Source organism: Staurois parvus, unplaced genomic scaffold (assembly GCF_062004578.1).
Source record: "Staurois parvus isolate SC_StPar_1 unplaced genomic scaffold, SC_StPar_1.0 ptg000031l, whole genome shotgun sequence".
Lineage (NCBI taxonomy): Eukaryota > Metazoa > Chordata > Amphibia > Anura > Ranidae > Staurois > Staurois parvus.
Window position 1 is genome coordinate 14,498,464 of NW_028317827.1, and position 14,349 is coordinate 14,512,812.

A 14,349-nucleotide genomic window follows, 5' to 3' on the forward strand; every position below is an offset into this window, starting at 1 on the left:
CATTCTTTTTTCTCTATGACATGGTCACCAGGATAAATTTAGATTCATGCATGGACAGGGTGATTGTACAAAAGTCGATCTATCAATTGACCTCTGTACAACCGCCCTGTCGGATTTCTCTGGCTTGATCAGCTGATTAGTGTATTCTGGCATCGGGGAAGTCTACCCATTGTCAGAATACTAATATCAGAGGAGAGGATTCCCCAACAACTTTGAATGTTTGTATGGGGAATCACATTTTTCTTCATTTAACCCACTGGTTGAACGAAAAAAAAAAAAAAGACTCATTTATTGCCAGCCTTAGCGGGAACACAGACAGCAATAAAGACAGACACCAAAATAAGACAAGATAATAACTGGGATATCTATAGAGTACCCCCACCATCCACTTTCAATAGAGAAATATATTAGCAATGACTAATATCCTATTCCAAAAAAAACAAGATCAACACTGCACACTGGTTACAGCTTGGTTAGAGTGGCCTAATACTGGAAGGATCTGTGTGGACAGGCTTTAATCAGCAAATACAGGGTGCTTTTGACATCACTTTGAGATGTTTCTATGACCATTCAAAATTCATTACAGGTCTTCAGCTGCTTTTGCATTCACAGACTGGTATGTGGACACAATTTTTAAAATGAAAAAGAGTCCTTTATGAAGATTGCTGCAGCAGTGACCAGGTATATGTATAGTACAGTGGGAATAGGTTGCTGAAATGTGTAACTGGGCGGTCTATGCCACATTGAGGTTTCTGGGGAAAATGCAACAACAGTGTTCCAGGGGCGAAAACACAAGAAATTCTTGAAAAATACTATATATTCTTACATTCATCTTCAACATATTCCTGCCAGTCAAACTCAGGGAAGGTTCTGTTGAAAAACGTGCTGTTGCTGTTCATTGTGCCATTAAAGTAGGATGTGATATTCATTTCATAACCGCTGTATGTTGGAGGCCACAGTACGCATTTATTCCGTAGGTGTCCCATGAAAAGCTGTAGTCCTATTAGTGCAAAGACACTCAGACAAAACACTGTGAGAATCATCACATCCGAAAGCTTCTTAACCGACTGAATCAGAGCACCCACAATGGTCTTCAGGCCTAGAATCAGAACCAAAATATAGCATTTGTTCCAAATGCACACCGGTAGCACAGGAAAAATTAGTAATTGTTAAACAATGATGAAATATAGGCATGCAGAAGCTTAGACAAACACAGTAACACCGACACAAAGCAGTTAACTGAATGGACAGCCGGAAGCTGGTGAAAACAATGAAATGGTTGAAGAGACATGGACAATTTGGTGACTTTTTTGTGTCCCACAGATGACACACCATACAAAATGGCTGGAAGAACTTTATTTTTTTGGGCGGGTCACCTCTACACAGCTGTAGCTGGCAACGTATTAACTTATGTCTAGTCAGCAATTGTTTCTCTTCTGGGATCCGTTGTGATAACATAAACATATAATGCAAGTTGATGCCAGTGTCTTAAATATTTTATAACATTCACAAATATCTGTATGTTCAGCAGTGTAATATGGATTACTGCAGGGAATATATACAAATTGTAACACTGTTGCTGGAACCTAGCAAAACTAAGGATAAGCTATCTCTGTCATGCTTACTCAAATTGAACCTTGATTGGACCTGTTCAAGCAGTCCATAAACTTGACAGGTAATCATGCACCCATGAACATTTCCTCTCTATTTGGTAAAATATAAAAAGTGATCCCGCAGCTCACTCTATCATAAGTACATATAAATATAGGCTGTATGGGCTCCTTGCTACATCAATAGCAGCCCACTGAGAGCACTTGACAAGGTTTTAGCAGTGAGTGGCTAATAAAATGATGACACCAGTTCACAAATATATAAAGGGAAAATGGGCCAATGATAGAGATTTGGTCCCAAAGAAGAAAAATTGGCTAGGTTCAAAGTTGAAGGAGAGGACTGAATGGCCCTCAACATCATTGACTTAGAGCCCTACATATATTTTAGTTCTTTACCTCCTTATCCATTGCCCCACCCTTGTTCCTTTCTCTGGACAACAAGAGCACCTCACTTCCTTTTCGCCCCTCTCATTGGCCAAAAGAACATCAGAGTAGGGCAGAGCGGCACATGACATCAAATTATGAAATTATTTGTATATGCATATGCTTGTGATCAAGGGACTCACCAAGGGTAGAGAATAAAAATATGATGTTTTCAAAAGGTACATATTTATTTTTAGTGCAAAATAAAAGATGAGGATTTATTTGGAGGGGTGCTGTTAAGGCACTTTGTCGAATTATAAAGTAGAACTACTCCTGTTGCAGTGGGGCAACAAGATGAGAAAGATGGGCTTTTTGCCGCTTCGTCAGCTAGGGGTCTAGGATCTATTGCCAAGCCCTAGACTGATGTACATTTTTTACATCAGTTCATTAGTTATAACATATGTTTGGGATACCAGTGGTCCTTCATTCACCCATCTTCTATTTTTAATGAATGATGTGGCCCCATCCTCTTATTTTCTATAAACTAGAAGGTCAAAAAATGAAAAATTTTCCATGGTGGAGTTTATAGTATGATACAATAAACACTCTTTTTCTTTAAGCTTTTCCTTGATTCAAAAATTCATGTTTTCACACCTATAGCATGCACTGTTGTGAATGTTACATGATATTTCTTTTATCACAGAGGAAAAACGTACATTTTATGTCTAGTTTTCACTTAACCACTTCATGTCTATTTCACACATATTTGCACTGCTCTAAGAAGGTTATCTACGAGAAAAGTTTTTATCTATTTTGGAAAGAAAAATCTTTTCCAAAAAGATGTCACATGCAGCTAACATGCATTCAAAAGCCATAATCTACTTCTAAATTGAGACTAAATCAGAACTTTCATTGGTCAAGTGGCTAAATGACTTGTTAGCTTTTTAAAAGCAATGATGTTCAATTCATACTGTGTACACTGTTTATATTTTTTAGCTTTGCCATTTTTACAGTCATATGGCATGGATGCCAATAAAGAAAAAAAATTCAAATTTACCTCGGCGGACAAAAAAAAAAGAAAATCTTAAAATGCAAATTACACAGACTGAAGATAGCAGAGTCTCATGCAAGAAGTGTTCAGAACTCGAAAAAACTGAACTAAAAAGTTAAATAAAGAAAAGCTAATGCTAAAAAAAAGCTAGGAATCTTTTGGATCTCCCGGGCTTTGCTCAGGATTCCTGCTTTTTTTCTGATTATTCAGCAGCATGAGTGGCAAACATCAAGGCTCTATGCTCAAAAGATGTGGCTTGTACTTAATGGAGCAAAATCAAGCCTGCGTGTTTTAACCTGTCTCTCACCTGGAATGACTGAAATTGTTTTCAATGCTCGGAGAACTCTGAATGTTCTCAATGCTGAGACATTGCCCAGGTCCACAAACTCTGTGACATATCTGTAATAGGGGAGTTCACACACAAACACAATGACAGACACAAAGAAACAGTTGGATGTACAAAGGGACCTAACATCTCACACCAATTACTTCTTACCTGGAATTACAGAAATAGTTTTCAAAGCTCTCAGTACTCTGAAAGTTCGAAGAGCTGAAACATTGCCTAGGTTTACAAATTCTGTTACATACCTGTAGGATTAAATCAGAGTTATTCAGGATTTAGGAACGGTCCATTGAGCACAGACCTCCCATGAAGATTGGAGACCTTGCTGGTGTTACTCATAAAAGTGGTCAACCAAAGAAACCTAAAGGTTGAAGTGTGCAAAAAAGCTCCCTCCTAACAGAAGGTCCAAAGAATAGATTTTGGGTTTGTCTGTGGATTTTGCAATGCTTTAGTTAACATTGTATGGGCTTAATAAAAATAAAGATGCCAGAAGGTCATCCCTACGAGTCACGGTGAGGCTTTTGTCAATGCAGTCATTTTTCAAGGCAACTGGACAGAAAGTTCTCCTTTCAGTTCCTGGCTTCAGGGAAATGTGGGAAATACAGCTGCAAAGCCAAGGCAAAACAGCTTGTCACCAACAGTTGTATTATATTGGACTGTGCCAAGGGGCAGTATAACCAACTAAAATATATTATATGCATGGAGCATGAGGAACTATGTAACTTGAGTGATGTCCCTAGCAGGGGCGGACTGACAACTTATGGGGCCCCCGGGCAATAGGGGATCATGGGGCCCCTGTGTCCTCGCCCACACCCAAAAAAGCCTATGGAAAAGCCAATGAAAGGTACCAGGGGCATCTCATGGGGCCCCCTACTGACCCCAGGCCCTCGGGCAGTGCCGAGTGCTTGAATGGTTAAGGGATTTCTGGAAGAATTAGCATATATTTTTTGCCCTCACTGACTGTTCCTACAAAACACTTTAGATTGTATATTTACCAGACTAAAAGGGAGCAAATGAGCAAATGTTAGTTCCTCGTCAGGGTTTACACTATAAGCTTCAGGTAAACATTAACAGATCTGTAGAAAGTTGCAGTCGGATTGTTTTTGTGGGTTTCAACACTATATAACACAGAACATTTTCCACAATAGTCACCACACTCTGAACTGCTTAAAAAAAAAAAACTACAATTTTTACAATGTACTGAAACTGTGGCAGTGTGGCCTGAGGCCTTGGCTGATGTAGTGCAACAGCTGGAAAGCTGTAAGTTATTCTGTCCCAGATGTAGAATGCTTGGATATTCAATTTGACTTTTTATTATACTGTTTAAATCAAATGTAAAAAAGAGCTTTTTCCGCATTCAGCCTCTTCACATTTAAACTGCACATTTATATGAAATCTCCCAATATTTTTAAAATGCATACATTTGTAGAAGGAGAAAAACAGAAGTGGTTTTTGAGGTGAAAAAGGAATCCTTATAGAAACAGTGATGGTACAGTATATCTGGCCTACTTTTTGAAGATTCAGTAAAACGGGCACTTTTATTGGAGCCAATAGAGCAGAACTGATCCCAAGAGACATCTCTGAGAGAGCAATTTAATGTAAAACAATGCACTGATACTGAAGCGTTCAGCAGTCTGTGTAACCCTTTCCTCCCCAGGACATCTGATTGGAATGTTCAGATATGGACTGTGTACAAGAAATAAATATCAGACTTGTATATTAATTAAAGTGTATCTAAAGCCATTTTTTCTTTTTAGTTTTGAATAGGGTAGGGAATAAGAAGAACCACTATCAGGTTTTTATTGCTGTCTGTGTGCCCTCTGGATAAATTCAATCTATTTATCTTGGTCACTACCTTGAAATCTAAGACCACTTTTATGTGGGCTTACCAATCAGGTCCACCTGTCAGTTTTTCATGCGGATATGATTGGAAGCTCCATACAGATCTAGGACATCCAGCTACCACTGGGCCTATCCAGGTCCAGAAACAAAAATAAAGAAAGACTCCCTACTTTTCTTTTTTCCAGACCTAAATATGATAGATTGGAGGTAGCCATGCAGCTGCCTATAGATCCATCATGAGTCCTCCACAGTCAGCTGTCAAACTGCGGACAAAAAACTAAACAGCACAGTCACAAAACTAACATCCATATCATTCAGCTCCAATTCAGCATCATCTTCAGGAACCTGTTTACGGATCCCCTGCTGAGTGGAGCAGAGCGACACTGGGTAAAAGGACCCTTACATTTAGCGTTGTCACTAAAATGGAAATAGAGTAGAGATTTTCCAATAGGGACACCAATGACACCTGATATAGGCCTTCCCTTACTTTGGAGAAATTTCCTTTTACTTCCTGTTGTGTCTTGTTACATGAAATGAAGGAAATTCCCCAATGGTATACAGACAGCAAAATAAATGAATAAATAAATAAAGCTGAACTCCAATGTTGCCTTCAGTGTTGCAGAGCTGTATAGGCTGCTCTCCTGTACTGAAATTGCTTACTCTGATTTTGCTGCACATTGAAAGCTTCCCAAAAGGTATGCACAACACAACTTCTGTTACGAAGTTGAGCTCTCATGCACCCCCTACATCCTCTCACATCTGATTATTAATCTATAGTGATGAAAGACAGCCTCACTGACCAACAGTAAGGATTGGGATGTGGGTGGTCACAGGCCAAGCTTTAGGCTGATAAGTGCAGATTGAACTCCCAGGGTTTAGGGGTCCTGGAGAAATCTGGAGGAAAAGTAGGGGCTTGTGTACATCTCTATGTATGCGTTAAAACTGCTCTTTAACCCAAAAGGGATATAGATATAGATGGGGCTGGAGGGCTGAATAAGCCCCAGGCTTTTTATATTTATTGGATAATCCAAGAAGGAGAGTTATTTGCCATTATTCTTGCCAATGTTCCTGAGAGATTTGGGGATTCCTGCTCACCACCATGTGTCCCGGTCCTCCTGTTACATTCTCCAAAATATAAGTAAAATAAAAAACTCAGCAAGGAAAGTGGTAAATTACCTGTGTATGACTTAAAGTTGTCTATGCTAGCCATATATTACCCACTTGGATACCAACTGGGAAGGAGGGAAACCAGCTTTTTAAAAGCCCCACTGCCGATTGTCCTAACATAATCCTTAAATTGAATTTGGGAAATGAAAGTGCAATAAAGGAAAGGGAAATACATATGCTGCCATTGCCGATCTCCTTCCAAAATATTAACTGCCAGCTGCCTCTGGCTACATTTCCTTTTATGCCACTGACTCAGAACAAGGATGATCAGGAGTTCTGACTTCAATTTGACTCCCCCAGATGTATCTTTGCTCCTGTTCTGTGTAGAAATTATTAAAGCCAGAGAGAGTTAGGCATCTAGCATTTTTTAAAGGATTTCAACAATGTTAGCCTCAATACTTTCCCTGTACAGGCTTTCCTTAAAACCAAATTCAAGGAATTTTTATAGGGGATGATTGAAACGAAAAGTGGTTGTCTCCGGGTCAAAACAGAATAGACAACAAAATAGTGTCAGTAGTTCTAATCCTTCCCCACTCCACTAAAACTGTGCTTTAGTTTCTTGTTTGTCTATGTCCCCATTAGAAGGGAGTGGAAATCTTACCAATAGGGACACAGACAGCAATAAAATGGGACAGAGATTTAATCCTTTCTTGTTCTAGTCAAAAGAAAAAAATTGTCTTGGCTAAAGTTTGGCTTTAAAGCAGAACTCTGGGAACAGTAAATATTGTGTACTTACAAAAAACGTGTATTCTTACTTGAATCTTGGAGTGCCTTGTGTATTTCTTCCATATCTAGTGGGAAACTTTGCCTCAGTGCAGAAGCTTACTGTACTTGAAACCAGTCAGTTCTGCTCTCTCTCCTTGTGCAAGGAGACTGGTCTTGTCTCTGCCTCCTTCTGTACCCTCTGTAGTTTTGTACAGTGCACACTATGTACAGCACAGTGATGATGTCACTGCTATTTTTATATGCTAAAATGGTGTTTTCAAAAGCATTTGGTGCACACCAAGTGGATTTTTATCCTTTGTGACATCTATGGAAAATATTTCAATGAAAGTTTTTTGCCCGTATTAGGCCAGATCTCTGGAGTTCAGTCTGCTCTCTATCATTTAGTTACTTAAAGTGTATGTTACCATAAATATTTTTTTTTTGCTATGTGTGTGTTCACATATGTGTATTTATAAATCATAATCTCTATTATTTTCATATAATTCTTCTGAAGTACCTGGTTGATCCAACCAGTCACCTTTCTTCCCTATTCTAAACTGACTAAACAAAACACAAAAGTTGAGCTGTTTTTGCATGGTCAGTTTTCATCCTTTTGCTGGCCATTCAGTGGTACAGGACACTGTGCAGACACATAGCATGCCTGTATTAGGTAATTTGTTCAGCTAACACATCCTCTGACCAATCACAGCCTTTCTCAGGCACACACCACCTCCCAATCACAGCCTGCCCCGTGAGCATGCCCCTTGCTGGAGCACAGCCTGCATTTTGCCTAAGGCTGAACAGACTATGAATTACAGGCACATTGTATGCCTGCACAGTGTCCTGTAACCCCTCTCACTATCAGAAACAAGAGATGAAAAGAAACATGACACAACCTTTTAACCTTCTGAATAAGGTAAGATAGATAATTCCTAAATCCAAGCAAAACCCTTTATGGTGTCTATGTAGTTATATTAGAAAGTATCTATAACATTGTATGTTCACAACTACTTTAAGGAAAACTCTCTCTATTCTTGATTCAGTACAGAGATTTTTGCACACTTCAATCCTGCAGATTTCTTTTATGCTATGGGAGCTATTGTTGTTTATTTTTTTATTTTTATTTTTTTTTTTTAATTCTTACACTTGTAAACAAAGGAGATGTGGGGAATGAACAGTTTGGACTAAATTTAGCTATACCAGCAGGACAAAAAAGGTTAGAAACAGCACTACATAGCAAATATTTACCACTTAGTATATATAAATACATGTTCTAACATAGAAATATGCATATATTTAAATACGAGTACATTTGTTCTGCACTATTCTTCTTTCATTTTGATATAAATAGGGCATTATATCTCAATAATAAGAATGTTTGACAAAAGGCCTGAACTGGCAGCATGGAAAAACTGGTAATTGCCTTGAAGGCTACTGAGGTAACCTGATGAACAGGAGCTGCTATTAATCTACCAATTAAAGAGCCAATTTATCATAGTGATGCTATTAAGAACTACCTGAATCTACTCTTCTTTTGGGTAAAGCTACCAAAAGGGGTGGCAGGGTTTTTGAATCTGGTGCAGGCCATTTTTAAGGGCCATACCACTAGAAAAGTGATGTTAGGATGTTACTGAATCTCCCAAATATCTGGTATTTCAAAAGGAACTTTATTTTAAACAAGACCCTTCAACGCATTTTGTAGCTACTAAGGCTGCTTCATCTTCATCTCTGCAAATTTTTTTTTACTAACACCAAAGTTTTATAGGTAACTAAGACTTCAACAATCGGACATCTGACAAGGTCTGAAGACATCCCATAACAAGAGAGCAATCCATTATAAAAGGTCTGCATGGAGGCAAATCCACATTCATTAATATCATTTGCGACCGGTATAGATTTCGAGCAGCTATATAGATGTACAAACAGATACATCCTCTTTACCTGATAAAGCTTTTTTGATTGTGAGGCAAAAGTACTACACTACAATGCTGCCTCTTCTATTTTTCTTCCTGCCCCCTCATCCCGTTTTTTTTTTCTTTGACCCCAGAAACATTTTTGGAGTCTATTCTAGAGAAATACGTAGTGAGATATCTGATTTACTGAGCCTATCTTATAAACACTGACTCTCTGGTACTGAAAATTATGATTTGAAATATACAACTATAAAGACATTTTTATAGCTAGATAGTCATGCAGTGCACTGGCATCATATACATTTTACACATAGCGTTATACCAAGGATAAGAATCTTTATTTTAGACATGTGACTATAATTTTCCACATGCTTCCTGGAAGCAGTACTGGTTTTATGCTAGGGCACACCTCTTTAGCATTGTGGAAAGCAGCGTGCCCGCCTTGGAACTGACACATTTTTGGCAGAATTGACGGCAAGTGCCAGTACTGATCACAAGATTCATCTATGCCAGTCCTCAACTTCTCAAAAATGGTACTAAAATGCGAGGCTGATATATGAGCATTCATTAAAAAGTGATTTTATTAACACCTTACATTCATGAATTATAGGGGGAGGATTTACTCAAGTGAATGTTCACTTAGTTTACTAAATCTCTCTCACTCTACTTTAAAACAAAGCCTTATATAGTAAAGGATGGATGAATTATTCTTATTCAAACATGCTTTAGTGGATGGTTATATTCAAAGCCAGAAAATTTTGGTGCTGTGAACACATATAAAAAGTAAATCAATGGTATGAAATTAAATTATGTTAATGTTAATGTTAACAAATCTAAATGCCTAGGCACAATTTTGCAATGTTGACATGTGTTAGTAAAACCGTACATATCATCAGGGATCAGGGATCCTTGAGAAGGAGTCGGAAGTGACGAAACGCGTCAGGTTCGTGTTGTCAGGACGCATAACCGGAAGGAGCAACACCGCCATCTTTGTTGTGGGAATTTGTCTGTTTGAACTGATGGAACAGGACGGACGTGCTGTCATTGTAAGCAGTTAATAAAAATCTGTGTTTTACTTGTATACTCCACTTAATCTTGTCCTCTCTGCCTTATGAGGAGCGGGGAAGACTCCATTGGATTGATTCACAAGGGTAAAGGTGTATATTGGATATACTCTTGGTATCCTGGAATGTTGGAAACGCTTTTTTAAGCTGCGAGAGGGTAATAGTATGTTATCCTACTAGTGTGGTGGCACATGTTTGAAATGGTGCGCTAATCACAGTTTGAGTGTTTTTTTGTGAATTTCACCTGGTTAGAGTGATGATATCTTCAAATACTGTGTATTGTCACTAGTTCAGTTGCTGTGAATTATACCCACTTCACGAGTGGGGGTGTATAGGGGGACCTTCTCTATCCACTTTATTTATTCGTATTTGATAATCACATAGAATTTTGTAATTTTGTAATTTTATTTTTTATTTAATTTATTATTTATTTATTTTTTTTTATATATATAATTTTTTTTTTTTCCTCACGAGTGTTTGCATGGTATCACAGAATATTGTTTGAGAGGTAATGCACTATATTCAGTTTATATTTTTTGAGGTATCTTGGATTTGGAATAACAAATTGGACATCTTATCACGTTTGGAAGATTGAATAGTGTGGACATTGGGCGGATTACGTTTGGACTTTAATTGTGAACTTTATTTGGGACATTTGGTGAATATTTTGAATGATATTTTTGAATTGTATTTGGAAGATTTTGAAGTAAAGGAAGGGTATTAGGGTTGGGGGTGAAGAGTAAAAGAAAAGGTTTTGATATTGTACACTTTGAAGAGTGAAAGTTTTACTTTTCTTGGGAGATATACAGAGATTTTAGTTGAAATAGTCCCTAGTAGTCTCTTCTGTCATAAATGTCTTCTCCTACATGTTAGCAGTAATGGGATCTGAGTGGCACATGTGCAGCTCAGACCACATTTATGGCATCCGTTGTGTGCCGTGGTGATGTGACTCCCATGCACATGTGCAGGAGTGACATCATCGTGGCCCAGCCATTTAGAATGCTGAAGAGATGGAACCCAGAAGGAAGACTGAACAAAGATGGAAGCACCTGGGACAAGAGGAAGCTCTGACAGCGCAGCACTGAATGGTTTAAGTTGACAGTTAAGTCTTCCATAATGTGATAATATGTGGCGCATGTTAGCACACCATGGCATAACATTGCAGGGGGGCCATTTTTGAAAATCTTTTTGGTGGCGTTTACTACCGCTTTCATACAATCAAGACATGCACTACAATTTGTGATATCCAGTATGTTAATGTTAGATAGCTATTTTTTCCTGAAATGTAATTTCCTACTCTTCGTTGCCTTTTTATATGTGGTTCTAATATTGTTTTTAAATATATGAGGCCCCATTCATTTGGCATAAAGGTAATAAATGTGATACTTACGCCATAACGATTACACTGAAATCCAGCCAGTTCCATGGGTCTCTCAGGAAAGTAAATTTTTCTAGACAAAAACCCCTTGCAAGAATTTTTATCAGAGACTCGAATGTATAGATTCCAGTGAATGTGTATCTGCAAGAAGTGATCACACAGCATATTAAGAACAATGGCATCATACACTTCGCAAACAATCTATGGCAATAGAATCGTTGTTCCTATTCATTGGTGAACCCCGACCCATGTGATACGTATAAGAAAACCTAATACACACTACACTTATATGCTTTGTGACATTTTCTAGAGAACAGCCCCACTAATCATTTCTAACGGTGAATTACTAAGTACGCTATGGAAATGTAAATTAAACATTTTTCATCAACATAATCTAGTGCATCTGTATCTGTAACAGTTTTCTAAATACCATTCCTTATGGTGCCATATGGCTTCAACAGACCTGTCATATTGCCCAAAATATTAAAGCTGAACTCCAAGCAGATAGTAAAAAGCACAAATGAATGCACCTATATGTTCATTAAAAATAATTAAATGCTAATTAGTCCTTTTGTGACCAAAGCAACATTTCTGCGCTTTTTCATTTTTTTAACACTCTTAAAAAAACATTTTAGGCCTGAACATTACATAAAATCCCCAAAACATTATATATTTTCTAAAAGCAGACACCTTAGAGAATAAAACAGTGGTAGTTCCAATTTGTTATGGCACACGATATTATCCCAATGGTTTAGAAAATTTCAGTTTTGCATTTCCTAAGCCATTGGGCTTAGGAAATACAAAGTACACTAAATACAATAGAGTTTTTTTTAAAGCGGCATCAAAGCTTCATTGTTTTTTACTAATATAAAAATATTATACTTACCTGCTCTGTGCAATGGTGGTGCACAGAGCAGCCCAGATCCCCCTCTTCTGGGGTCCCCTGCCGTTGCTCCAGGCTCCTCCTCTTTGACGGGTGCCCCCATGGAAAACCACGTTCCATGGGGTCACCAGCCACTCTGTCTGCGTCCTTTGACACAGAGTGAGCGGCTCCCCCCCCACCGGCTCAGCACAGCATTTAATTGACAGTAGCAGGGGCCAATGGCTCCCACTGTTATCAATATGCCCAGGGAAGAGGGAGACAGCGGTGAGAGCTGCTGCTCTCGTGCACATGGTTGGATTGGATTGGATCGGGCTCAGGTAAGTATAAAGGGGCTTCGGGGAAAACCTGCAGCACAGAATTTTTTTCACCTTAAAATGATACTAAACCCAGGACCCTGCATTCACTATATCTGGACTCCCACAGTACACACAATATGGAAATGCAATTATTTTAGTAAATATAAACTGCTAAATACCTTTTCTCATCAGCAGTTAGAGCAGTCTTGTGACTTCAGCAGAGCACTGGTTAAACCTTGTAGGAGGAGTTTTCTTTCTGCTTAGGAAGATGTGAAACCCCTCACCCTCTATCTGGACAGTGCGTGCTGATTGGCCCTGTGCTCATCACATGCATTCTCCCAAGAAAAAAAAAACCTCTCTAACAACATACACTAAACTGAGCATGTGCATGTGATTATGGATTCAAACTGTATCAGGTGGTCATTTCAACAAGAGGAGGAGCAGAGAAGAAAGGATCAAACAATCTTTTAACACATTGCAGAGGATTAACCCCTTAGGTTCCACAGTGAGTATAACAAGCATTCTTTACTGCATATACTGATTGATTTTACTGTTGTGGGATTAGTAACACTTTAATGCAGGGCTTAAAATTTCAAGTCCTGAGCTACTAGCCAGGCCTTACGAGTTGCTCACCACCAGTTGCTCCACCCATCCCCTACCCTGCCCCACACCTAATTCTGCCCCTAAACATGCCCTTGTAAATTATCTCATGAAATGACACTGTTAAATCTTACCCACATTACATCAGGGTCCCCAGAGTCCCCCCACATTACATCAGGGTCCCCATAGTCCCCCCACATTATATCAGGGTCCCCGGAGTCCCCCCACATTATATCAGGGTCACCAAAGTCCCTCATATTACATCAGGGCCTCCAATGTCCCCTTAAGCACTACATCATACTTAGACCATGCACTGCATACAACCATAATCTCTCACTCACCAAACCATAACTCTACCAAGCATATCCTACCTTCTGTCCAACCCAGCAGTACCGCAAATGCCCCATCCTCTAACACCCATAATAACCACATCATCCTGAACCTGACCAAACCAGCCATACATGTATGCTTAAACACACACATGCAGACACATGTACACAGGAACACACACACAAAAACATGTTCACACATGTACATACACACAAACGTATACACAGACACATGTACACACACACACATGTAAAGACACACACAGACACATGTACAGACACACACATAGACACATGTACACACACACAGACACATGTACACACACATACATACACACACACACACACACACACATGTACATACACACACGAACATACACACACACGTACATACACACACACGTACATACATATACACACACACACACACTTACATACGTACACACACATGTACATACACACACACACATGTACACACACACACAGCCCTATAAAAAGTTGCTCAGTAGTTCGTTACCTTCACTCACAGAGCCAGGTACTGCACTCTAGGGGGAGGCAGAGAGCACAGCACGCACTCTTTCCTTTGCTTTCACTTTGCTCAATTATTGAGCAGTCTGACGGCTCTCAGTGCGAGTGATGGAGCCAGCCCTGAGTTCCGAGCCTGCTCAGCAAGACGACCCTGGGGGACACAATCGCCCCCACCATAATTTCCACTCGCTAATGCGAGGAGGCGAGTGGAAATTTCAAGGCCTGCTTTAATGCATAATGTTATTAAACCCACAACAACCCACATAGAATGCATTAA

At 39.1% G+C, this 14,349-nt stretch overlaps 1 protein-coding gene across 3 annotated transcripts in view; it reads right to left on the reverse strand.

The window, feature by feature from the left end:
• LOC149470821 (sodium channel protein type 2 subunit alpha-like) overlaps window positions 1-14,349 on the reverse strand; it is a 257,204-nt gene that overhangs the window by 106,231 nt on the left and 136,624 nt on the right. For 2 of the 3 annotated variants that reach the window (XM_089660265.1, XM_089660260.1), the window contains 3 exons: window positions 11,449-11,577; window positions 3,521-3,612; window positions 827-1,099 (listed from right to left, as the gene is read on the reverse strand). In XM_089660265.1, coding sequence (XP_089516391.1) covers window positions 827-1,099; window positions 3,521-3,612; window positions 11,449-11,577 — 494 coding nt within the window. Of the gene's footprint in view, window positions 1-826; window positions 1,100-3,331; window positions 3,424-3,520; window positions 3,613-11,448; window positions 11,578-14,349 lie in introns of all 3 variants that reach the window. The other variant, XM_089660254.1, reaches the window with a different exon arrangement.